The sequence below is a fragment of the Dermacentor albipictus genome, chromosome 1 (assembly GCF_038994185.2).
Source record: "Dermacentor albipictus isolate Rhodes 1998 colony chromosome 1, USDA_Dalb.pri_finalv2, whole genome shotgun sequence".
Classification (NCBI taxonomy): domain Eukaryota; kingdom Metazoa; phylum Arthropoda; class Arachnida; order Ixodida; family Ixodidae; genus Dermacentor; species Dermacentor albipictus.
Window position 1 is genome coordinate 189,154,647 of NC_091821.1, and position 26,869 is coordinate 189,181,515.

General features: G+C 45.6%; 1 protein-coding gene across 2 annotated transcripts in view; it reads right to left on the reverse strand.

The window, feature by feature from the left end:
* Window positions 1-25,852, reverse strand: part of LOC135898047 (HEAT repeat-containing protein 3) — a 72,433-nt gene extending 46,581 nt beyond the window's left edge. For both annotated transcript variants that reach the window (XM_065426798.2, XM_065426797.2), the window contains exons 1-3: window positions 25,608-25,852; window positions 22,001-22,173; window positions 16,454-16,538 (exon numbers count right to left, since the gene is read on the reverse strand). In XM_065426798.2, coding sequence (XP_065282870.1) covers window positions 16,454-16,538; window positions 22,001-22,173; window positions 25,608-25,745 — 396 coding nt within the window. In that variant the 5' untranslated portion in view covers window positions 25,746-25,852. The remainder of the gene's footprint in view (window positions 1-16,453; window positions 16,539-22,000; window positions 22,174-25,607) is intronic.
* Between the last annotated feature and the right edge of the window lie 1,017 nt (window positions 25,853-26,869).

Below are 26,869 nucleotides of genomic sequence, written 5' to 3' on the forward strand. Positions count from 1 at the left end.
TCAATAATATCCGTAGCCAATGCTATCGGCACATTCGTGAACAAGGACACTACATCGTAGGATGCCATAACATCGTCGTCCCGAAGCTGCTGCTGGCGTACCGCGGTAACAAACTCTTTAGAATTCTTGACCGTGAACGTGCTCCCTTCCGCAAGCGGCTTTAAAATTTCAACCAAAAGCTTAGACAAGTTGTATGTCGGCGACCCAACAAAAGAAACAATAGGGCGTAGGGGGCAGCCGTCTTTGTGAACTTTTGGCAACCCATAGGCTCTCGGCGTTGCTCCGTCAGACGAAAAGAGTCGACGGTACAGCGACTGGTCGACCCTTCCTTTCGTTTTCAAGCTGCGCAAATAGTCGACCAACTGCCTTTCGCAACTGGAAGTGGGGTCGTGCTGTAACTTCTGAAAGTGCAGAGGATCATCCAAAAGCAGTTGCATTTTTCTATCGTAGTCCTTGCGGTTCATTATTACAATACCTCCGCCCTTATCAGCTTCGAGGACCACGACCGATGCGTCAGACTTCAAGTCATGAAGCGCTGCGCGCTCCTTAGTGGTTAAATTAAACTGAGGCGTCTGGGCATTTGCCAAAATGTTCACAATGCGGCTACGAGCAAGGCATACAGCTGCAGTATCTTTCATGTGACGGAAACATTCTTCCGTTTCTACTATAATATCACGTTTCGGAATAAACCGCGGTGCGATAGCAAAGTTCATCCCTTTCGACAAAACACTCACTTGGTCTTGCGACAGCCGTTTTTCAGAAAGGTTGTGAACACGATGCCACCCGCATAGGTGGCGAAACGTCTATGTTTTTGTTATACTTTGTTGAGTAAAGCCAGTGTAAACAACACTTTGAAGCACAGCAAACATTGTTGGCATAAATCCAGAAAAAAATATTAAAAGGGCATTAAACGTAAATATTAAGTCAAGCTAAAGTAATACATTATTGCTAGAAAATGTCTAAGGAGTCAATATTATCGAGAGCAGAGCCTTAGAAAGCAAGAAAATGAGGTAATAGAACTTTCCATGTTTGCAAACAGCGTGATGTCACTGCAAGTGCCCCTCCCATCATCCACACCTTCGAAGTGGGCGCTGGTTGGCAAAAAATGTTCATGCAACCTCTTCTCTCATGCGTAAGAGCGCTGCTTGTATACGTATATCAGCTGCCGCGATCGTAATTCCGGCATATTGCTATTTTTTGAAGTGACAGCATCTATGAACTGTTCTTAGAAAGTATAATCATCCCTGTTTTACCAACACAATAATGTAGCGTTGTTGCTGACTGCATGGTTTCCTTAAGTCAGCATGTAGTGATTTCGTAAGACTGTGCCTCTTCCATAGATCAAACAGCCACAGAAAATTTATTACTCTTCGAAAAGCAACATTTTATCACGGATGATGCACATTTTCATGGTGCCGAAGTGATACTTCGCTTAAATGACTGGTCTTCGGACAAAAAATTGGATTGCATTGTCGTGAAGGTACTCATTTGCACCCCATTTACACTGAAGCTTTAAACGATATGCGAGATGAACTTAGTCTACAACTATCAGCCATGCCCATCATGGCAGCTCAGTGGAGCCGTACCAAGTAACGCCTCCTAAATTCAGATGAGGGAGGAATGCAACAACAAGGCCTTCTCCACAGGCCCCAAGTGATATCGCACTTGGCACGCATATTGAATTGGTCGGATTGAAAATGATATGTCAAACCCCCTAAGAGCTTCAGACTTTTCAAAATATTATTATAACTTTCTTGGATGATAACAGATAAATCAAAACAGTAATACACAAATTCCCAAGTAAAAAAAAAAACTGCTGGCTCTCTCATAATCAAGAATGGATGTAAGCATGAAATGGCAACCGGCAGAGCAGGTTGGTTGGAGATGATACTAGCCACGCAATCTTTAAATGGGTGAGCACATGTTCCCCACCCCACCACACCACACTCCACTGCGCCATACTGTGCACTGGTCCATATGGACACTGTCCAGCTTGAAGAAGAAAACCGGATGAAGGCGGCCCGATAGGAAGTGTCCGTGCTCTACTTAGTCAGTGCCCTGCTTATGGCATTTTTCACTGGTCGATCTGGAGCGGCCGCCGAAATCCTCGAGCGAGCGCTCGGGTTTCACAAATCCGAATCGGCCAGCGGAGCGCAAAAACGCTCCGCGGCGCATCACACAGAAAGTCTGCATACACGTCGCACGAACCGGCTTTGAAAACCATGCCCTACTTCCGTTCTGTACGTTTCCACGGCAACCAAACTCGCCGTCCCCCATGTGTAATTTGACCGTGGCAGTCGCATAGTCCGTCATTTCCATGTCGTGCCCGTAAGGATTGTGCATGGACAACGTGCATAGAAGTCTTCGTACAGCACCTGCGTCACTTCGTAATCGCTGTCATCCGCGCTCTAATCGCTAAACGCGAGCGCTGCAGCAGCACCGAACGCAGCCATATTGCGAAGCAACACAATGTTGTGCGTACCAACCAGGTACAGATTTTGCTTGAAGACGGAAGTGACGCGACCTATTTCCACCCGAATCCGCGCCTCGGCGGCGGAGCAAGTCAGAACGATCCGGCGTGGAGCGAGTTGATCCGAAACGACCAGTGGAACGCGCGAACCCGCCCCAGATCGACCAGTGAAATTCGGATTCGTTGCCACGGAGCAAGAAATCCTGCTCCGAATCGACCAGTGAAAAACGCCATTAGACTGTCGCTGCTGCACTGCTCCTAGTCCGATAAAGTAAACACCTTAACATTTGGTGGAGAGTGCTGTGCCCTCAAACCTCCCACCCTGGAACTTCAATCGCGTACCCTGCCATCTACCATTCCTTAGGACGCCTCCCAGCAAACACATCCTCACACACCGACCGCATGTTCTGGTGTACCTCCTCACCGCGACCCTGCCATCTTCACTGGCGCAGCTGACACCGATGTGGAGGACTGGCTCACCCCATAGGGTCGGCATGCATAACAACTGGGACGAACCAGCCAAACTGAACAATGTGTTGTTCTACTTCACGGCTGTCGCCAGCCTATGGTACAACAACCACGAAACAGATTTCTCGACCTGTTCCAAGACTGCCGTTGTCCATGTATATGGTCGCCCTGCTGTTCGTAAGCGGTGTGCCGAGCAGCATCTACAGGCGCGCTCTCAGCAGCTGGGTGAATCATTCACCAGTTACATTGAAGACATTCTGGCAAGAGAGCGAACTCAACCATGGCAGAGTCTGATCGAATCAGTCAAGTGCTGAAAGGTATCAAAGACAACGCCTTCAACATGTTGCTCACCAAGAATCCTCGTTCCGTGGCCTAAATAATCACACTGGGCCAAAGCTATGAAGAGTTACGGCAGCAGCAGCCGTTGACCCGTCACTCTTCATTGCACGACGAACCCCTTGCTGGTTTAGCTACAATTTCGAACCAGTCTGCATTGCTCAAAGAAATGAAGGCATTCGTCCGTGAGGTGGTTGCCTACCAACTATCATTGCTGACCTTTGCACAGCCGCAGAATATTGTTACGAAGAATTGTGAAGAAATAGTTTTATTTACAGATGGGCAATGATCGTAGCAAGATCGTAGCGCAGTCCGGCCTTTAAAAACTCTTCGTTCTCTTCTTTTTGTACCTGCCTTTTGTGTCTGTTACATTTCCCCGCGAGCAGACGAAGCCCATGGGGCAAGTCAGGATGGACAAGCAGGGGAGAAAGGCTTGAGGTGAGCAATATGAGTAAGCTGAGTTCTGTTTGATCGCTGATCATTGCACAGGAGGCGAGCTATGATGTAAGTGAGTTCGCTCAGGTGGTCCACAACTACAAATGGGCCTGAATATTGTGACAAGAGCTTTTGGCACAATCCATGCTTGCGTTGCGGTGTCCAAAGAAGGACCAAGTCACCTTTTTCAAACGATACTTATACGTGACAGTCATCGTATCCCTCTTTCGAGCGACATTGCGAGGCCAGAGTATGAGGACGAGCTATTCGACGGGCTTCTTTGGCGAGACACAAAGTCTTCGATACAGAATCGTCATTGTGCAGAACAAAGGGTAGGAAAATGTCCAGAGGGCTTCGCGATAACCTTGCATACAGGAGATAAAATGGGCTGTAGCTTGTGGTTTCGTGTTTCGCCATGTTGTATGCGTAAGTGATGAAGGGCAGCACATTGTCTCAGTTCTTATGATTGGAGGAAGTGTACATGGCAAGCATGTTGGTCAGCATTCTGTTTGTCCTTTCAATGAGGCCATTGGTCAGTGAATGATATGGCATGGAATGACAGAACTGTGAAGTGCACAAACGAAGTAACTCTTCGATGGCAACACCAGTGAAGTGGCGACCACGGTCGCTGATGATGACACGTGGTGGGCCATGACGAAGGACCACGGAACGCAGCAGGAAAACCGCCACGCAAGCAGAGGTGGAAGAGGGTATGGCTGCAGTTTCTGCATACTGTGCAAGATCGTCTACGCAGATAATTGTCCAACAGTTCTTGTTGTTAGATAACGGGAATGGACACAAAAGGTTAATGCCTACTTGCTCAAATGGCATACTGGGCGGTGTCAATGGCCGAAGGAGACCCGGGTCTGCGGTGGTCAGTCGCTTGTGACGTTAGCACGTTTCACAACTAGTGACATAGCGTTTGGTTGTTTCGTACACCTTGGGCCAGTAAAAGCGCTCCTGGGTGCGATGTAGCATGCGTACGAAGCCAAAATGGCTGGATGTTGCATTGTCATGCATGGCGCGTAGAATGTCGGAGCGAAGACTCTCGGGGACAAGCAGAAAATGCGCTCCATGCCCGGAGTAATTAGTTCTGTAGAGCAACTTATCACAGACAGTAAAGCGACTGCTGACTTGAGAAGTACGGGCGGCGACAAAAAGCGAATCGAGGGTAAGATCATTCCGTTGTTCTCGCTGAAAGTCTGCCCAACAGGGAACGTAGAAGTAACAGCAGTGAGACAGTCGTCAAAATTCTCAGCATCACAGTCGGTAGTCGCAAGAGGAATCCGAGAGAGGCAGTCTGCATCAGCATGACGACGGCCACGCTTGTACGATACCACATAGTCATATTCCTGGAGGTGCAGCGCTCGACGTGCGAGGTGACCAGAGGGATCATACAAACCAACCAGCCAGCATAAAGAATGATGATCGGTGATAATCTTGAATGGTCTACCGTAAAGATAACACCGTAACTTCTGTACGGCGAAAACAGCTGCCAGACATTCCTGTTCCATAATCGTAAAATTGCGTTCAGATTTGCTCAGGCAATGGCTGGCATATGCGACATGTTCTGTGCCACTGTGACGTTGTACAAACACCGCTCCTATCCCGATTCCACTGGCATCAGTGTGAACTTCAGTCGGGCAAGATGGATCGAAGTGACACAAGAAGGGTGCTGACGTTAGTATAAACTTCAGCTGAGAGAATGACATGTCACACTCTGGTGTCCAATTGAAGGCCGCATTTTGTCGCAAAATACTTGTTAACCGGTAAACGATGTCGGCAAACCGGAGAACAAAACGACAAAAATATGAACATAGGCCAATGAATGAGGGAAATTTTCATGCCGACTGCAGGGGTTTGAAGGAGCTCACTGCTTCAATCTTACAAGGATTGGGTCTGACGCCATCCTTGTCGACTAAGTGTCCCAGAAGCAGTGTTTGACGTTCGCCAAACCGACAATTTTTTTAGTTTAGAACCAGTCCAGCTTTCTCGATGCAGTCGAGAACAAGGCTGAGGTGTTCGTTATGTTCTTCAAACGTGCGGCCAAAGATTACAGCATCATCGAGGTAACACATGCATATCTCCCACTTTAGACGACGTACCGTAGTACTGTGTCCATGAATCTCTCGAAGTTGGCAGGAACATTGCAAAGGCCAAAAGGCATAACATTAAACTCGAATAGGCCATCTGGAGTCACGAAAGCTGTATTTTCCTTGTCGGCAGGGTCCACGGGTATTTGCCAATACCCCGATCGCAAATCAGGTGTTGAGAAGTAAGAAGCAGCGTGCTAGCAATCAATGACGTAATCGATTCATGGTAGCGGATAGACATTCTTCTTCGTCACTGCATTTATACGTCTGTAATCCACGCAGAATCTCCAGGAGCCATCTTTTTTTTTGGACCAGGATTACTGGGGCTGCCCATGGACTAGACGACTCTTGAACGACACCTTTGTTCATCATTTCCTTGACTTGCTCTGCAATAACTTTGGGCTTGGAGGATGACACTTGGTAGGACTTCTGGCGGATGGGGTGTGCTGAGCCGGTATCTATTCTGTGACGAGCGCGGGACGACGGTAAACGAGGGGCTGCATCTCTATGCGTGAGTCGAATGCAGCCTCAAGCCTGGCAAGGACCTGTACCAGTGCTTGCCGTTCCGATGTACAGAGATCCTTGCTGATCATGCCAAGCATTAGCTCTTCAGCATGGCGATTATCGCAAGGAGAGCAAGCTGTATAGACGTCCGCAGTTAGTGCCGCCATTGAGCTACTTGTGGCTTCATTGAAGAGAGCAATTTTCATACCACAAGGAAGGACAACCGGCGTGGCTGAATAGTTCAGCGCCCACAATGTGGCGACTCCTTTCGTCATGCACACGACAGAGCAGGGCACAAATATTACACAAGTAGTTTTAGCAGAGTTTATGCAGAGAGGCCTAACTACAAGGTCAACACAATCAGCGTCAACAGTAGTTGCAGAAACACGAACGGGCGTCAGGCACCACGATGGTGCAGTCACTTCATCAAGAACACTGAGTGTGTCTGTGTCCCTGTCTTCGCCACGCGAGCTTTGTTCGGAGTGTGCCGATATAAATAACTTGTTCAATGATATTTCACCACAACCACCGTACACGGAAGCACCGCATTGTTCAAGAAAATCGGTACCAAGATTAAAGTCTTGCGAACAACGAGAAAGAACAAGGAATTCCGACACAGACGCTTTCCCAGCCAACAAAACAATCACAGCACAAACACCAAGGGGATGAAGCCACTTGCAGCCTACTCCACGAAAGGTAATACCGTCGTTCCAAGAAAACATAACTCTGTGGCCTAGATGGTTTTTGAAAGCGAGGTTCATCACAGATACAGTCACCCCAGTATCAACTAACACCATAGTCCGTATTCCTTCAATCAACACATTCACTTTGTTTTTGAGCATGACAACAGGCAGAGATATTTCTTGCGAAGACCATCTGGCGACCTCACCTCCATTGGTCGCGGATGCTATTTTCCTGGCGCTGGTGAGGAAGAATGGCACCGAGGGGACGGTTATTTGGTGGCGTCAAACTCCGCTCAGATGCTGGCGAATCACTGTGTCTTGTCTCATGCGAGAAGCGGTCCATTGGAAGCAAATCGGTCATGCGCAAGTCATATGAAGTACGGATTCCGGGAAGCGAGAACATCGGTGGTGTCCTTCGTGACCGACGGCCTTGGCGACAATACCGAGCTATATGGCCTCTGGAACGACAGTTGTAGCACACAGGAGGGTCGCGGTTCACAGCATCTTCCTCGAAACGAATTCCAGGTTGCTGCGGGCAGCGAGAAAGTTCATTGTCATGTGGCTAATGTGTCTCTGCTGCTCGCTGAAATCCATTATATCGGTCATAAGTCACGTCGTGGTAGTAGGGTTAGTGCGGTTCCTGTCGCACCCTGACAGAAGTCGCAGGGCCTCACGGGTAAAAACGTGGCTGTCCTCGTTGAGGCCACGTGTCACAAGTAGGGCCTCTGTCACAGAGACGTGGCTGCTGTTGGGGCGCGAGTTCATAATCCTCAATGCCCCTCGTCGCAGGATACGGGGAGCAGGATGCCACGTTTGGCTCGAAATCTGGTGGTAGGTGGAAGCTATGAGTGCCTGGGTGCATCACTTGCGCGTGCAAGCTGAGATCTTCCCTAACTATTTGTCAGATCATTGATGCAAGATCAAGGGGCTGGTTACTATCTATGCTTGCAACTGTCGTCACATTGGCTAGCCTGCCAAACTTTGGTGTGATGTGCCTTGTCTTCAGTTGCTCAAAAGTGCGACAGTGCCGAATGATGTCGGAGATGGAAGCCAGGGTGTCTTTTGCGATGAGGAAACTGTAAACATCTTCAGCAATTCCTTTTAGCATGGGCCCCACTTTGTATTCCTCAGACATTCCAGGGACCACCATCCTACCCAGTTTTATTACTGCCTCAGAGTAGGTCGTGCAGGTTTCACCTGGCACTTGCGCACGTTGCAGTAGCGTCTGTTCTGCCCTCTTCTTTTTCGTGGTGGAGTCGCTGAATTGCTCTTTGATTTCCGAAAGAAATCTGCCCCATGTTGTGAACATTTCCTCGTGATTGTTGAACTAAACCAATGCAGTATCCGTTAGAAAGAACATGACGTTCGAAAGCTTAGAAGCGCTGTTCCACTTGTTGGCGGCACTCATCCAGTGATAATGAATGAGCCATTCCTTGATGCCTTCGTCCGATCTTCTGGTGAAGGGATGCACACCTATCAGTTGTTGAACAGAACTGGTCAGTACAGCAGGTGGAATGAGCCATTGTTTGTCTGCGTCATGGGACATATTCAACACCGGTGAATTCAGTGGGAGTCCAGCAAGGCGACGGCTCTGTCGAAGAACTTGTGGTTCAGCCTTCGCCTTCGAGTGTCGATTACCCCGCACCTTCCACCACAACTGTTACGAAGAGTTGTGAAGAAATGGTTTTATTTACAGGAGATGGGCGATGATCGTAGCATGATCGTAGCGCAGTCCAGCCTCTAAAAACTCTTCGTTCTCTTCGCTTTCTTTTTGTACCTGCCTTTTGTATCCGTTACAGTATGTAGGAGCCCTCCTCGCATTTTGTGCCTCCGCTCCGCTGCGCCATTGAGCATGAGATCAGTGTGGCTTTGCCTGAGCTCTGCCAAAGTGTTCCTGCGGCTGCACTTCTCAGCTCTGCAAATGTCGTCACTCGGACCCAACAGATCTGTGTGCCTGCACAACTCAGCTATGCCGATGTCGTCGCCTGGCCCCAACCACTTCCGCAATGTGTGCCTCTCAGCTACGCCGGCGTCATGTTTAGACCCCAACCGCAGCCCGCCACACAACCATTCTACCAGCCGCCCCGTACAACGTCTCCTGTGCCATGGATGGGACCTGCCATGGCGAATAGGTGGCACACTTTGGACAATCGACCCATATGCTTTGCATGCAGCTACGCCGGCCATGTGGCACGCTTTTGCAATCGCGTGTAGTCTTCAAGCGCATCATCATACTCGACAAGTCGTCTTGCCGGTTCTCCCCACCCATATGATGACCCACCTTCTGACTTGTCACAGTCAGTAGGCCCGAGGCCCACCACCCGCTGTTCGCCTTCTCTGTGTCGTCGCTCACTATCGCCGATGCGGCCTCGTCCCTTCGCTCGTGAGGAGGAAAGCTAGTCATTGCAGTCCACGAGGCATGGGCTGCGATGCTATAGCAATCTGAAAGCCCTCAACAAAGCCCATCGAATGTGATAGACGCGTTTGTGGACGGCATTCACGCATCTGCGCTTGCAGACACTGGAGTCGCTATATCCGTTATGACCACGCAACTTAGCCGTTTGCTTCAAAAAGTGATGACTCCACTTTCTGGACTATCCCTCCGTACAGCCAGCGCCCAGCGTATTCACCCCATAGCGGCGTGCACCACTCGTGTTGTCATTGCAGACGTTCTATACGCCGCCGAATTCATCACCATTTCGTCATGCTCGCATGACCTCATCTTAGGCTGGGATTTTCTCTCCGGTCACAATGCCACGATTTATTGCGCACACGCTGAAACAGAACTCTTGCCCTTGTCAGACTTGATGCTGGCCAACAGTCATTTGACTTCGAACAAGCTACTTGTCAAAGTCGACACCACAGTCCCCCCGAACTCGTCAACAGTTGTGCCTGTCTATTGCGGCAGCCTCTCTGACACTGCTACACTACTTTCTACATCAGACTGCCTTTGCACCCGAAAAGGTCTGCTGCTATGTTTTGCGACTGTAGAAATAACTGAGGGATCCAGCGCTATCTTTCTTAGCAACCCGTCCCCATACACTGTGATGCTGCTGTGAGGGGAATGTACTGGCTGCGTGGAAGCCATTGAAGCCATGCAAGTTATGGATGTGCCTGAAGACACGCACTGCGTCACTTACAGTATGCTCAGTGCTATTTCCATGTCTGCTCCGACACCCTGTGATGTATTTGGTTCCTCCATTGTTGATAACCTTACATCAGCCAATGTTCCAAGCTTCTGTGCCTGTGAGAATAATTTCGTTCTTCTTTCGACGTCGGGCAACCTTCCCTGGGCCGGACGTCCACTGTTACGCATTGCATCGACACTGGCTCCCGACCAACACTGTGGCAACGCCTGCATTGTGTGTCTCCTGCAGAACGTCGTGTAATGAACGAGCAAGTCAATGACATGCTTCAATGCGAAGTGATTCAACCTTGGAACAGTCCATGGGCATCACCTGTCATCTTCGTTGAGAAAAAAGATGGTTCTGTACGGTTCTGTGTGGACTTTCGGCACAACACGTTTACTAGCAAGGACATTTACCCACTGCTTCGAATTGACGATGCGATTGATAGCCTACAAGAAGCAGAATTCTTTTCTTCTCTTTATCTGCGCTTAGGGTATCAGCAAGTACCCATGGCAGATGACGATCGGCCGAAGACGGCTTTTGTCACGCCCAACAGCTTGTACGAATTTAGCGTCAAGCTGTTTGGACATTGTAATGCACCCGCAACTTTTGAGCGCATGATGGATACTGCTCTGCGCAACTTGAAATAGCAGACATGCTTTTGCTACCTTGACAACGTCGTCGTTTTCACTCTGGACTTCCCCACGCACCTTCAACGCCTCCGGCATGTTTTGACCTTCTTGAGAAATGCCAGCCTACAACTAAATTTAAGGAAGTGCCGATTTGCAGTGCGGCAGCTGTCCATACTAGGTAAAGTTGTCTCCAAGGATGGAATTCTCCCCTATCCAGCCAAACTATGGGCCATTGCTGAATTCCCTAAACCTACATCCATCAAAAATCTGCACTCTTTTGTAGGTCTGTGTTCCTACTTTACACATACTTTACACATTTCATTCAAAACTTCGCCACCATCTTATCGCCCCTGACGAAGCTTCTTGGAAGCAGCAGGCTCCTCACTTCGTGATCGTCAGAGTGCGACGAGGCGTTCGCAATCCTGTGCCGTTTGCCGACATCACCTCCAATTTTGCGTCGCTAAGACCTGACTACCCGTACAGAGGTACACATTGATGCCAGTGGTGTTGGCCTCGGCGCAGCCCTTGCACAGCGCAAACACAGGTTTTCTGGATATGTTGTGGCTTATGCAAGTTGCACGCTTACGAAAGCCGAGAGTAACTACACCGTGACGGAAAAAGGATGCTTGGCGATCATCTGGACTTTAAGTTACGCCAATATTTGTATGGCCGCCCATTTGATGTCGTCACAGACCACCACGCACTTTCTTGGCTGTCGTCACTGAAGGACCCATCAGGCTGCCTTGCCCATTAGGCACTTCACCTGCAGGACTATGATATTAGTGTGCTCTACCGTAGCGGCCACCAGCACTCTGACGCTGACGCACTCTCCTGCTCTCCCTTGCCCAACGACAATACCCGCCGCTCTGTATCCCAGCTTGCCGTTTCTTCCATCAGCCTTCGCAGTACTGCTTGTATTGTATTGCTTCGCAGTATTGTACGACTGGCACCCGTTGCACATAATCGACACAATCCTTCTGTACAAGCCGGATGCATCTGAGTGTGCACCTATTTCTGCCATAGCCAGACATGCCAAAGAGTGTCGCGATCTCGCGCAGGCCTTTACTTCAAATGACCAAGAGCGCCAGAAGAGCGTTTGCGGTTATGGATCTATTACATAGGTGATAACACACAACTTCCACCTATTATCTTCTTAACTTGGCAGGTTACCTACTATTTATGTCTATTTATCTATTACTATTACTATTTACTATTTATCTACTATTAACGCCAATGGAAACTATCATTAAAAAGAAAGGCGTACAATCAATGCGTTCTACCATTGCTGATATATGGGGTAGAAACTTGGAGACTGACAAAGAAGCTCGAAAGCAAGTTAAGGACCACGCAAAGAGTGATGGAACGAAGAATGTTAGGCGTAACGTTAAGAGACAGGACGAGAGTAGTATGGATCAGGAAGCAAACAGATATAGCTCATATTTTAAGAGAAAGAAATGGAGCTGGGCAGGGCATGTAATGCGTAGGTTAGATAACTGGTGGACCATTAGGGCTACAGATTGGGTGCCAAGAGAAGGGAAGCGCAGTCGAGGATGGCAGAAGACTCAGTGGGGTGATGAAATTAAGAAATTCACAGGCAAATTTGGAATCAGTTGGCGCAGGACAGGGGTAATTGGAGATCAGAGAGAGAGGCTTTCATCCTACAGGGGACATAAAACAGGCTGATGACGATGTATTTTTGAGTGCTCTCTGAGTTGGTTCTTTTCCCAACTGTGATTATGTAAGCAAGCCATCAGCATTGCTCCAGCATTGCTCCAGCACTGCGCCACAACTATGGTCAGTATGCATGGTGCGCCCTTGCACACCTATCAACCTTTCTCCACTTGGAAGTAGTAATCAATTACTCCTGACAAAGCCGACATGTGAAAGGTGGCAGCAGTAATTATCCTACACCTTTTCTCCAAAAGAATGATCCCAACCCATTTCCAGCATGGCTACAGATTACCTAACCTGTTTTTCCACATCATAGGCACTTACATGCAGCCAGTAGCCACTGTACTGGTGCAATCGGTACATGCTGCCATTTCTGCATGTCTATGTTGCTGTCTCTTAGGAGTTCATTTTCGCAACAATTGAGGATCGTCACCTCCACCAAGAGGCACAGCACGGTCAGAGCAAAGGAAATATCCCCTCTTAAAACAAAGTGCATCATCATGAAAGATCACAAGAATGACAAGAAGGTGCACAGCTTCCTCTACATCAGAGCAATGCAATAGATAGTGAATAAGATTTGGCAGGGCCCCCACAATGATATGGAGCAGAACATTTACCTGTGGATCCTGAACGCCCATGCAAAGAACCTGCTACTCATTGGACCAATTATGGAAGAAAAGATGAAGCATTTTGCTTTCCTGCTGCACAGCACTGATTTCCAGCCATGCAGTACCTAGGCACAGGTTTACACAACCGCACAGAATCATTTTTAAGTCAGTTTCCAGAAAGGCAGCATCACTTATGTCCACACAAAATGGGCAGGCTTGGAGAAAACTGCCTTGTACCTTTACAGTATATGAATACAAAAATAGTTTTAATGGTGTTGAGTCTGGTTCGCTTTACGACATATTGCTATCCAAAAATAATGCTTTGAAATAAGAACCGTGCAAAGATGTAAAACACAAGCTTTGTATGACCATTTTCCCAAGCTCTAATATGGATTAAAACGACAAGTGTTCCACTTTTGTGGTTGAAAAATAGGAGAGCCCATACTGCTTTACTGGTGCCTCAAGAGTAACAGTGTGATGCCACAGTAAAATGAACTGGATGACAAAGGAGTGTTTCCACGAATGGCTCATGGAATGGATGGGCCACGAAAGAAGAAAGGTGGCACTGGTTCTGGACAATTGCAGTGCACAACCCCCTGTGTCAAACATTTCATTTGTGGAAGTCTGCTTGGTCACTCCAAATACAACAGTAGATATGCAGCCCATGGACACTGGCATCATCACAAACTAAACCATTCTATGGCTAACATGTCCCAAGTAAACTTGTTCTCAATACGTACACAGTCGCAAAGGGACTTTGACCACTACTAATGGCAGTCCAGTTTATTTTTTTAGCCATGGCTAGACGTGCACCCTTCACCTGTGAACTGCTTCAAAAAGGGAGGCTTTCTATTGGACGCTACAAGTAACACGGAGGCTGACGAAGCTTCTGTTGATGAAGTGATGGTGGGGCATTGGTCTTCGGTAAACAAACCCGAATTAGCATTGGAGGAAAATCTGTACACTGACAATGCTGTAGCTACTCCTAAGCCTCTGACAGATGCGGCAGTTACTGCCAGAGTACCCGGCAGGGCAAACAACAGTGACAAAATTGATGAGGAAGTAATGAGTGAGGACATCCAAGGAAGCTCTAATCACGACTGAGTCTCTGAGACTGCTCCACATAGCGAAGCAAAAGGTATTAAGTAGGGTGGGCGAATATTTGAAGTTTTGAATATGAACTGAATATCACACTAACTATTCATTAAGTATTTTTTTTCATGATCCATGTTATGACTATATAATAAACATGGTAATAACATTTCTGTGGCACCTCAATAGTATTGTGTGTTTGAGGAATTGAGGCCCCACATATAATTACACTCAGCAGCTATTAACGAAGTAAAAATAAATAATTAACACAAGACAAACTTTGGCGTATTTTGTCAGTTGTGTGCCAAATTTCTTCTTAGAAAAACACCAATATTTCATGAATTTTTTTATGACTGATTCATCGTGAGGAGCTTGCATTATTGCGATATCAGCAGTTGATTTGTTATGTACTGCTGTAAGTTTCTGTCAATTTTTTCCATGTTAATGAGTTGCAGATAGGCATGGCAGGAGAAACAGTCTACGTGAAGTTTGACATTTCTTGATGTCCTCCATGTGACGCGTCATTCCTAGCACTGCAAGGAAAGGAAATCGCAGAGATGCTGGCAACAAAGCATTTTCATTGAGCTGTGTCCACACAAGAAAGAACACCTGAGGCTCGAACTTTTCTTTGCAACTGTCAGTACTAAGTTGAAGTGCCAAACTTGGCTCACTAGAGCTTGTAATTGTCTGCTTGAGGTGACAAAAAAATCGAAGAACACAATGATTCTGGAATTTAAAAAGGCAGCTGTCATTACTGCAGCTGCCCAATGCCACAATACCATTTGTCCAACCCAGGGGAGCCAGACTTCCACCGCACTAAGACAAAAAAATTTTTTTTTCTGGGAAGCTGGCACTATCTAGTAGCACAGCAATCACACCAAAATAATAAATCGACTGCCACTTGTCTGTGGCACTCAGCAGACGAAAGAAAATCACTGGAAGGGCGAGACTTGTACTTTGATGGAAACTGGCAAGAAAACTCATTACAAATATGCATTGATTTTCGCTTCTATTCAACACAGACATTGCTCAAGAGCGGCGTGCATCTGAACAGATCTTCCATGTTGGAGAGCTCAATATAATGAAGCTGGACTTGTCATATACCCCGTATAAACTACCGGGGAATTTAAGTTTGAACCGCTCTGTAGTAGTTTTCTTAAACCCAAGTACTGCCACTACCTGTATGTGTAAGCGATAAACGTTAAAAACCGTGAAGGCAGAAACGAGGACACCTACAGTACAGAATGTGTCGTATGCTTACACCTATGATACTCATTACCAATTCACTCAGGAATGTGCACTCTAATACCAGCAGCGGCAGACTGAGAGTACAAAATGTAAAATAAAGACATGCTGCTGCTGCACAAGGTGTGCATTGTGCCACTCGCTCAAGTATACTCTGGAATGGTACCCCCCCTCCCCTCAATGGTCTAACCTTGTTTCTCGAGTACTATTTAAACTTGCGCTCACATAAAGCAACTGCCTCAGTTCACCTCTACCAAAGAACAGTGAAACACGTATGCTTGCTTTTTTTTAATGCCTTATATATGGGCAAAAATTATAAATTGAGTGAAATATTTGTACCAGACAATAGATCAAATTCAAACACAATCAAAAAGTAAGACTCATTATGCATGTCAGTCAAAAGCTTTCAATGTGGGAGCTTTTGATGTCAAAATAAAGTTGTTCAAAATAAAGTTCTATAATTGCACTGTTTGAGCCAATGATGGACAATGAAAAAAACTTTAATTAATGGTCCTTCGCAGCAGTTTCAAACTTTCAAATATAAGTCCGCAAATTTTAAAAAAATGCACAGATGTTCTAAATAAATACTATTCAAACAGTAACACAATAAATTTGCATAAATATCAATCACTGCAATTCCGCACATTCTGCCTGCCTGACAGAAAATCCTCATGTTAATTTACAAATCACACAAAATTGCCCATTTGAGTCACACAGATTTGCAACACACCTAGTCACATAAATACGCACATAAAAGAAATATATGCTGCAGCTGCCTAGAATGTCGATTTTGCATGCTTCTGATGCTCAAAAATATGCAGCTTGTAGCTTTCCACATAGAAAAAAAAAAAACAAGTAAGGAAAGAAAGAAAGAAGAAAAGTTCAAATTTCAGAATTTGTGAACTTTTGCAAAAGATTTGATAGCATAAATCAAGATTTTGCTCCCATAAGCCAGAAGAACCTCACATTTTAATTGCAACCAGTTTGGTCTATTTCCATCTATTTCAGGAACAGAAACGTTCTGAAATTAAAGGAATGTATCCAGAAGTGAGAAAATGCCTACACAAGAAAGTTCAACCCAAACTTACCTGTTTTAGAAGGCCTATTAATGGTGTCATGACATCGAAGTCAATAAGTGCATGGCATGCTTCATGGCTAATGGCACTTATGTTCCTATTAAGAAAAAGACAACAAAATGGAAAGCAGTCTCAAGAAAGTTGCCTCATCATTGTTAGAACCAACTGCACTCCAATCTGAAAGGGTCCCTCCCCAGGTCTGGCCATTTTGAACTGACAAGCGCAGTGCATACAATGTGCACTAACGATCATGTCTGTATTCATGGCTAAGTATTACATTGCTACGTGCCCCGGAAAGAGCTGAAATTTCAAACCAAACGTCGTTTGCCCTTCTCCTCGTGAGCACCGCACTCCCTGCCGGAGAAATTACGTATATGTGCAAGTTCGCCTACCTACACGTATATGCTGTGACGTCGCTCAAAGTGACACATGACTTTGAGAATTATTCAAGGCAACATCTGTTATTTGTGTAATCTGTTGCTTCAATGGACAAATTGAAGTTTAGAGAAATAATAAAACACAAACCTAATGTCTGCATTTTCTTGTTTTACTTCATGCCATAGCAAGACAGATGTACTTTTGTTTTGTCTGCTTGTTCCTACGTCGTGCAGTCATGCAAGCAGACAACAAAACTATGTTATTTTCTATCGTGTTCTAGTGTGAAATCATGCTCTATGATTCGTTTGTGTCAGCCTTAGTGTTCTCGTAGCACTAACTTATATCGCTAGTCAGGTGTTCTCATGCACAGCGAGCAAAATCATGTGCTGCATCGAATCAGATAAACACCACAGCTTGCACATGACACTCTCAGCGGAAGTGCACTACGCATCAAAAAAAAAAAGGGAGAAAAAAAAAAACCGCGGCCTGTGACGTATGCATCATGCAATCCCAGAGCTCCAGTATGGGAGAACACAGGGAAGGAATTTTACTTCTGGAGGCTAGGTGGGGCAAGTGGAGAGAGTGTTATGTCGGCGGTGACGCTCGCCTCCTTAAATCAGGGGTTTGCGGCACTGAAATATTTCTATCTTCGCTATTAATAAACTAATTTGAAAAATTATTGCGGTAGAATGCTTCCCAGAAAACTTAACAATTTCCAGCATATAATTGAAATTTTCGATGTGGCCTGGTGAGGGGCACCTTAAATACATGAGAGGTGCCACACAACTGAAACGAAATCAAAATGCTATAGCATCTGGCTTTGCTGCACTGCTTATAAGTCATGTTGATAAACTCAGAACACAAGTTGCAGAAATGCACTGTCACAATTACTCAATTCTTGCACAACTGCTTCACATTTGTCACACTTCACTGACCACACAGCAGGCAAGTCACCAACCAAATTGTTCAGATGATGTAGCCATGTAACTTCAAACTCTTGCTCCAAAGGTTTGATGGAGATAGATCGGTGAACACAGATTCGAAAAAATCATGGGATGACTTGAGTGCAATTATCAATTGGACACACAGTAATTTGATACAAATCATATAAATATGCAAGTCCCAAAGCCAAAGATGGCAATGGGTCCATGAATGTAGAAAGCATTGAAAATGGGCAGTACAAGTGAAAAATAAGTATGCACAGCGTAAACTATTAATAAAATTACAAGTATCAAAACACAATGCTTCATGCCAAATATATATACCAAATATACATATACCAAATATATTGGAATGTAATAACCAGAATGTTTAGGAATGTATAAAATAAATTATATGGAGCAAAAAATGGCTGTGGCTTAGCTAAGGTTAAGCCCAGGATGCGAAGCATACTAGCCTTTATTTTAGTTGTTGAACCACTGTTTAGCCTGGTGAACTGCTGTTGCTTGGCTATATTTGGTTCGGCTAGACGAAGAAACAACTCATGCGTTACTCTGCTTCGCCTTCAAGAGTGGAACGCGACAGCGTTCCCGTCGACCCGCCAGCGACTACGCGCCCCGCATTGGACGCGGTGAGCGTCGAGCAACGCAGCGTTCGGCGCGGCAACGAAATGTGCGCCTGAGCAAGCGACGCACGCCTGAGCCTTAGAAACAGCTCGTTTCTAAGGCAACACCGCATTCACTAGAGGCGCTTTTGTACCGCTTTGAAGCATTGTACTCGTGGCTCAGTGGTAGCGTCTCCGTCTCACACTCCGGAGACCCTGGTTCGATTCCCACCCAGCCCATCTTGCGAGAGTTGAGCGACGGCGCAAGTTGGAGCCCCGTTTCTCCTCTGTCGTGACGTCACGGTGTCACGTGGTATGGCATGGGGTCAAAGGTCATTGACGGCGACACCGCCGCGCCTGAGGAGCTGGGTTGAGCTCTCGTAATATGCTTCGCATAAAAAGAAAAAGCTTTATTTCATGTTTAAAGGTTCATAAGGATCATGACTTAAGCAATTATGGAAGACAATTCAATAACTTGATTACAGCAAATGAAGATGTCATTTTTCACAGTGACATTAAGCAGAACACTGAAACTACTAATCATAAACATGGCACTACTGGGATAGGCAACTTGTAATCCATGAATAAGAAAGTTAAACTTCAACAAGCGGCGGAATGGCAAGATGATAGCTGAACAGTCCTAGTGATTTGCTTTAGACCCATATTGCATAAATTTTGATTTCCTTGTGAGAAAATTGGACAAGCCTTTGTTCAGGTTAGACATGCCCAAACAAGCCTTGATTTCATAAAGAAAAGCATGATTATGATTTTATGAGCAAAAGTTATCGTGTATCATATGTGATACACAATGAAGAATATTGGCCTCGAGCTCCACCACTGGAAAAGCTGGCGCCACCGTCGGCGTGACGTGCTAGGAGGGATCACGTGGACATAGCGGGCGTGTCGGCTGCTTTGGGAGCGCCGAAGCGAGCTGAAAACGAGTTTAAGTTCCCTCGTACGCTGCGGTCCTTATTTAGTGGCGAAATTTTCCCGCTTCAAAGTCTCCTTTACAACGCTTGAAAGCACTATAATAGGTAGTGGCTGCCTTTGAAGGCACGCAACATGGTAGGCTACTGCTCCGTGCCGCAGGGCCGAATGCACGTAACGGAGGCCGGTGTCAGCCTTATTCACACGTAGCCGCAGGACAAGAAGCTGTGTGAAGCTTGGCTCGCGAACATAAAACCAGCAAATAGTCATCAGCTACAACTCGGGTATACAGCAAGCACAGACGCGAGGAAGATTTCTGCTACGGCACCCGGTCTGCGATGTTCTGAAAACGCGCACCGAGACGCTTGCCCGAGTCCGCTGCCCGACTAATGTCATGAAGTTTGGTCAATGAACTTGTCGATGCTATAGATACTGGCAAGTTGAGTGGAGTGGAAAGGCAACGGTAAGAAGCACATTTCAAAAAATCATGGCATATGGTCATGTTTGTGTTATGAATTAATGCACTGGATTACAAAAAAAGGAGCAGCGGGAAATGGCATGCCGAGAACACCGATAAACATACAGTGCGACGCAACTCGAGAAATAATATTGAAAGTCAAAGAATTTAGAAGAAAAAAAAGATTGAATCGTCGCGACGGCACATCACAGTCCCCGTAGGTGTCGAAGTCTCTACAGTGAAGTTATTTTTGAACAGCTCTGATAGCACCCACGCAACAATGGTTGCTTGCATACTGTCAAATGCTCATATTCTGCGGCCTGAAGCTCATGGCACGGTGCGAAAACGCGCGCGCGGAGAAAGCGAAACAGTGCACGGACAAGCACGCAGACGCGCAGTCAGTCGCTGCGAATCTATGCGATCGCTGCATTGAGGCTTCGTTCTATTACGCTCCATTTAGTTATACAAATACTATAAGAACATATTTCACATAGCTTGCTCTCAGCGTTTACCTACCTTTCACGCAAGAAGCCGGTTCGGGAGACTCCATCGCGGCGACCGCGCGCAGTGGCGTTCACTGTACGTATTCGGTAAAGAGATAGCGTCTGTAAACGATTGTGTGCTTTCAGTTTGCCAAAGATTATTATTTAGACAGTAAAAAACTTCTCTCGTTTCAAAAGTACTGACAGAAATGTCCGGGAGAGCTCGCGCATGGTGTTTTCAGTGTAAAAGGGACTTTATTTCAGTGAGCGCTGACAGCAAAACCTATGAGGAGCGCGCCGCGTGATCCCTCATACTACGCCAGCGAGGTGCTTCCGCTAGATGGCGACTCCGTAACTCCTCGCCGCCAATACATTTTGTGACCATGCAGAAGGGCATTCGGAATGCACAAAACCTGCAAAAAATATCTGAGCCATTAAAAAAAAACTTAACAAACTTTGCTGTAAGAAGCTGCATATAGTTTAAATTTATTTAAAATTTGCCAGTGTTATCCTTGATTGAGAATATTTAGGCTGGAACCCTTCCAGCGCTTCCTTTTCCTGACTTTTCTTTTTTTTTCATAATTTTTTAGAGACTGACGTAAGGCAGAAGAATGCGTTCTTGCTTTTCCACCACAAATTCTTTGTTGTGTCTGTTGTCAATAGCTCTTGGAACACGGCAGGCCCCATGCTAAGCTATTGTAAACATTGCTAGCATTTTCATTTTTCACATACTCATGACAATAATGATGCTAAGGAATTGCTTAGGTTATAAAAACATTACATTTAGCCACAAAATTTCTTTTCTCACAATGAATCAGATTTTGGCTCTCCACAAAACAACCCATAACTGTATACTGTATCACATATGAAATAGTAATTAATATTTGCCTCACAGAACTGCCTGAATGCCTATCTCTTTCAACACATTGCAGTAAGGTGATAAACAGCAAACAAACATCACGGTATTTTTTGTGTACTGATTTCAGATGTAAAAATGGTTAAAATAAGCCACTTAATTTACAAACATTTTGGACGTTGTGTAAACTGCTGCGGTCACATATTCTTGAAGAACTGGGAAATTGTTTGCAGAGTTACGGTCTCTGTGTATTTCATTGCTAGACATGACAGATTCTGGCTGAATACATAAGATTTCCTTACTCTGATTTTATTAAGTTTCAACTTTTATCTATATCACATATCATACATGCAGTGGTAAGGGTTTAACATTCCGATGTAACACTTGGGCTATGGAGGACACTGTCCAAACTAATCATGGCCATCTATGGCTGGCGATTTACTATCCTACCACCACCTGACCACTGTTGACCGCTGTTCAGGTGTCAGCGGATTGTGCTAGACAACTATAGCGCGGTCAGCAGTAATTTCCTTCCCTTCCTTAATTTTATTTATCTTAATAAACAACCAATTACTATGGCTGGTGATGTGGCCAATAATGCTGCATTCAGGGCCTTTGCATGTTGTCTTTATCAAAATGCTGCTGCCACAGCTGGGAAACAAGGCCATTACCTGACATGGGACAAGTGCTATGATAATGCCAAACACTAATTTATCTCTGTACGTGTGGTATAGATATAAGAAAGCTACAGTCAGAAAGCTCCACAATAAATGTTTACATGGCCTGCACTAGCATACACGTCATGTTGGCTGATTGCATTGGCTAGTTGAGATGTCCATACACTTAGCACATGTCATAGCACAAGTGCCTAGAAAAACAATGCAGCCTGTCCGTAGCAGAATTGCCGGTCACTTACCGAAGTGCTCCAGCAATGCAGTGCCGCACGGCAGTGTTCTTGTCAAGCAGCAGTGGCGCTGCTGTTCGTATAACTGATGCTTTCAGAAGTGATTCGCAGGAGGCTGGGTCTCTTGCGATACTGGCCATAATATTTGCTGCACATTCTCGTTCCTCCAATTTACTTCCTTGGAGCTGGAATAAAAGATGCACAAATGATTGATAGGAGATGCTGCAATGCCTCTACGATATGTTGCACATGAGTGCAATAGAAAAATGGTTTGATGTAGTTTTGCTGATCATTTATAGATAAAAATTAGGAATTTCATTTGATTACTTAGCACTGAAAAAATCAAGTTTTTGGAAAAAGTGAATGCATTTCAGACCACACCAACGTGCTGCTAGAGTGAGCTCGATTCCAACTATTGGCTTTATTATTCTTTAATTCTGCATGCATAGAACCTGAAATATATTTAGTAAAATTCCTACATATTTTTAATAAAATGTTCCTGTATTCTGACATGTTTAGTTATTGAATGTAAACAACAAGGAAGCCAGGAAAAAATATTTACTAATAGGATGGAAGCTTTAGATATAGCATCCTCAAGTGGCTTTTGCACCCAAAACCCCAAATTCCTTTTGAATTTTTTGTACACTCAGCCGATAGTGTACTCCAACTTTGGGTCCCCAATTTTAAAGCTCTCCAATGTTTCCTCACATCAGGTTTCTCTATACATAGTTCAACTTAGACCTGGTAACATCATAACTTCCAAGAATGGGTACACAGAGGTCAAGACACTTGTCTAGAACGTGCTCCTGACGGCGAGCAGCTGTCAAAGCATTAGGCAATAAAAGGAGACAAGGCATCTCGTAAATGTAGCTGTGAACGGTCACATCCACCTGGCTAATGTTGCCAGTACAGACTAGAGCATGTGACTTGTGCATTCTAGACAAGTGTCTTGACCTCTGTACAATATAGTCACGCAAATTATGACGGATGCCAAATACACAGCAAGTAAAAAGGTACACATCATGGTCAGGATAAGTGCGCATTAACTGAACATGCATTAACCAAATATGAATAACAACAAAGTATTAAAAGAGAACAGGGCAATATGTGGCAAGCTGTCTGCTCAACACTAAATTGACACTACATCTCCTATCATCTTTGTGCAGATGCTGCTCTGCATCCGGATGTGCATATTTCCTTCCAAATCTTTAAATCAAAACCTCTCACCATAAAAGCTCGACAATATTTTTCAAAACAAGGCACTTGGCCTGAATTACAACGTTGTAGCGCTAACCACACGTATACGCTGGCATTGGCATTGATGTCAGTTATCGTCTGATGGAAGGAGGATAATTTTGCTGACTGCACTCATGACGGCGGACAGGCGAACAAAGGCCAGAAGGGGGGCGGGGGGGGGGGAAGCAACGGAGAGGGAACGCAAGTTTTGCAGAGAGAAAAAGTAAAGAGGGTCTGTGAGCCATTGTGGATAGAGTGAGATTCTAGAAACTTGCAGGGTGCCCTCCTTTGTTAAAGGGCCAGTGTAGAGGCACTGCTGAAATGGGCACGCAACTTGTCATTGCCTTCCCCAACCACCCAGTCGCATATGTTGACATCTGGCAGGGACAGATCTGGGCACCTCTTTGTGAATCCGTGAATCCCTCGCCAGATAAGAGAGGAATAAATATTTATTGTACAAACTCATTGGGTTTCAGAATCTTTCTGTCCAGAAGTAATAGTCCCTTTTTCCACAATCAGACGTGAGCTGATGTCGGCATGTACGTGTGGTTAGCAGTTATAACTAGACTTGGAATTTATAGGCAGTTTATTTCATGCAGAAGTGACTAGTTTTTGGCAGCTACGCTGTGAAAATGTAAATATTGGTTAATTACAAATAAAGAATAAATTATGTTTATAAAACTAAAGGTGGCACTTTTGTAAGGCTTCGAGAGGTATGCGATAAAAAGAAAGTCATCACTTCGTGGCACTCAATGACACAATACACCCATTGTAACTTTAACATCCCATTAATAGCTAATAACTTGCAATAGCTGCAAGATGTAGTTAAGATGTTTTATTGGGAAGGATGAGGAGGCATCCACAGAGGTTCACTGGCTGAAGTACCACCGTATTGATGGCAGCCGCTTACCGTGCCTCAAACTTTTATCCTCTCTTGCATGCTGCTTCAGTCGGCTTGAAGAGCTGCTCTACACTGCTTTTATTCGCTGTGGGCACTGCATGTTGCTTTCAAGCAGGCTAGGTGACTAGTCGCCGCCCCGTTGGGGATGCCAATCATCATCATCTCTCCAGCCGCCGCCCGCCCCGTCTGGTGGCTAAAGAGCTGCTCTACGCTGCTTCTATTCGCTACGGACACTGCACGTTGCCTTCTTTTTTTCTTACCCGGGCTGCCTAAGCCGCCCGCTCAGCCTGTGCTTTAGCAATTCATTGTGTATGTCGTTACTTCGAAGTCTGTTCTTTAGTATGATTAGCTCGGCATGCCCATCTAACTCTCTGTGCATCATGATGCCTCAAACTTTAACCTCTTTTGCATGCTGCTTCAGTGGGCTCGAAGAGCTGCTATACACCACTTCTATTAGCTGTGGACACTGCACGTTGCCTTCTTTTTTTTCTTACCTGGGCCGTTGAAGCCATTCGCTCTGCCTGCACTTCAGTAATTCATTGCTATGTCGTTACTTTTACATCAGTTCTTTAGTATGATTGGCTCGGCATGCTCGTTCAACTTTCTGCGCATGATGATGCCTCGAACTTTATCCTCTCTTGCATGCTGCTTCAGTGGGCTCGAAGGGCTGCTCTACACCGCTTCTATTAGCTGTTGTTGTTGTTGTCCTTAGTGGCCATGGCACATACCCACAGTGGGGGATTGGCCAAGAATCGGGCGGTGGACGCTGCACTTTGCCTTCTTCTTTTTCTCCTTAAACAAGCTGCCTAAGCCGCTCGCTCTGCCTGCGCTTCAGCAACTCGTTGCGTATGTTGTTACTTTTACATCAGTTCTTTAGTATGATTAGCTCGGCATGCCTGTTCAACTTTCTGTGCATGATGCTCATACGGAGCTAGGTATTCCATGAGCATACCTCTCTGATGCAGCGGCTTTATAAGCAAACAGTATCATGCCTGGCTCCTGGAGCGAGTGCACCACAAATACAGAGTTGTCGTGCCCAGTGTAATTGCACTGCACGCGACACGTGCACGCTTCAGCTTCACTAGTATTAAACCAGTGAAGCTTAAGCACGCAAACGACATAAGCAAGCGAATGTTAATCGGCATACTTAGGAAACGGGCAATGCTCTGCGCCACGTGCGAGCACCCAGCACACGGTAAACACATGAACAGTAACTAACGAGTACTTCTGGGGCTTAAGCCGCAAAAGCAACACCGGTCACTGGCCACACGTTTGCCTTCCCTCTCAACAACTTGGTAATCAACAGAACACCAGGTGTAAAAACATTTCCGACACAACTGCTCTGTTTAGAGAGCAGGCTGCCCGCCACACAACGATTAAAATTTCAGCAGACACAAACAGTGAAAACTGAACCAAAACCAGCGAATGTATGACATCAATGTGTTGTTAGAAACCACGTGCAAAACGTAACTCGACTCCTACCATGTCGCACAGCTCCTCGACAGAGCTGTTGACATTTGTCTCCTGGAGTACTCCCTCCTGTTCCATGTCACGAGCCGATGGCATTCCAGTAGGGTTGTTACGTCGGGACGTATGTTTTTTAGGTTTTGCTTTGCCCATTTGGATCGGCGAATTTTAAATCAGCGAACTTATCAGTTCTGCAGGTTTAGTCACGTCGGCCCACATGAGAGCTGGCCGCGGCCATGATTATCAAAAAATTAATTATAATAATAAAAAAAAATCATTACACATAGGTTGCCAACATAAACCTCACCTATCCCAAAAATGTCGGCATCGTACCCCCCAAACCACGACCTACAGTAGGTCGTGCCCCAAACATACCCACAGAGTAGTAAAACCATCTCAAAGGCCGTACTTTTGCTGTATACTGCAGGTTCCGAAAGGACTGGCGAGCCATCGTGGCCTATTTTTATACAGTAATTATAATCAAAGTTTTCATTAATTTATAAATAATATATTTGTGATTAAACTTCTTTAACAATAAGTTATGTTCAGACAGGCGCTGGTTTAAAATATGACGGCCATGGAGTGTTTAAAGCACCGTGTGATGGAGTCATAAACGGAAACAAACCCGAGAACATAGAGTTTCATATTATTTAGAAACTCTTATGTCCGAGAACAAAAATGCTGTGCTGTGGGGCGCACTGTTGCGTCATTTAGTGTAACGCGCGTTTTTTGAACGGTTTGAATCAGACAGTTTTTAACAGCTTATGCCGGGGTCCCGTGGCCTCCGGGATCGCAATGTCACATCCATGGTAGAACTCTTCTTCCACCATGGTCACATCTGTGCTACCCAGGGACACGGTGTAAGAATAATTATTCTTACACCGTGCCCAGGGAGGTTAAATAAAAACTGCTGGAGTGGAGGGAGCGCTCGTCAAGTGAAGCCGCCGCATCGTCATCTTGCGGGAGGCAAAAGAAGTAAAAGCACGCCAGTCGCTGCAGCTTATGTGTTTCGGGTCGTCGTATCTTGTGCGCGGTGTTGCGCGGATCCCAAAATGAGCTAGTGCACTCGGGTGTTTTTAGGATAGTTGACGTACAAGCAGTGGATATGTTAACGTTATCTTTCTCGTTTAAATAATGTTGCAGATTAGCATTGTCTTGCTCTAGAATAAAGGAAAATTTTATATATTAGGCTAAAAGTAAACGGCCGCCACCAAAGTTCCGAGACCCTGCATGCAATGAAGATGCTAAAGCAACACCTGATGATAATGAAAACAATA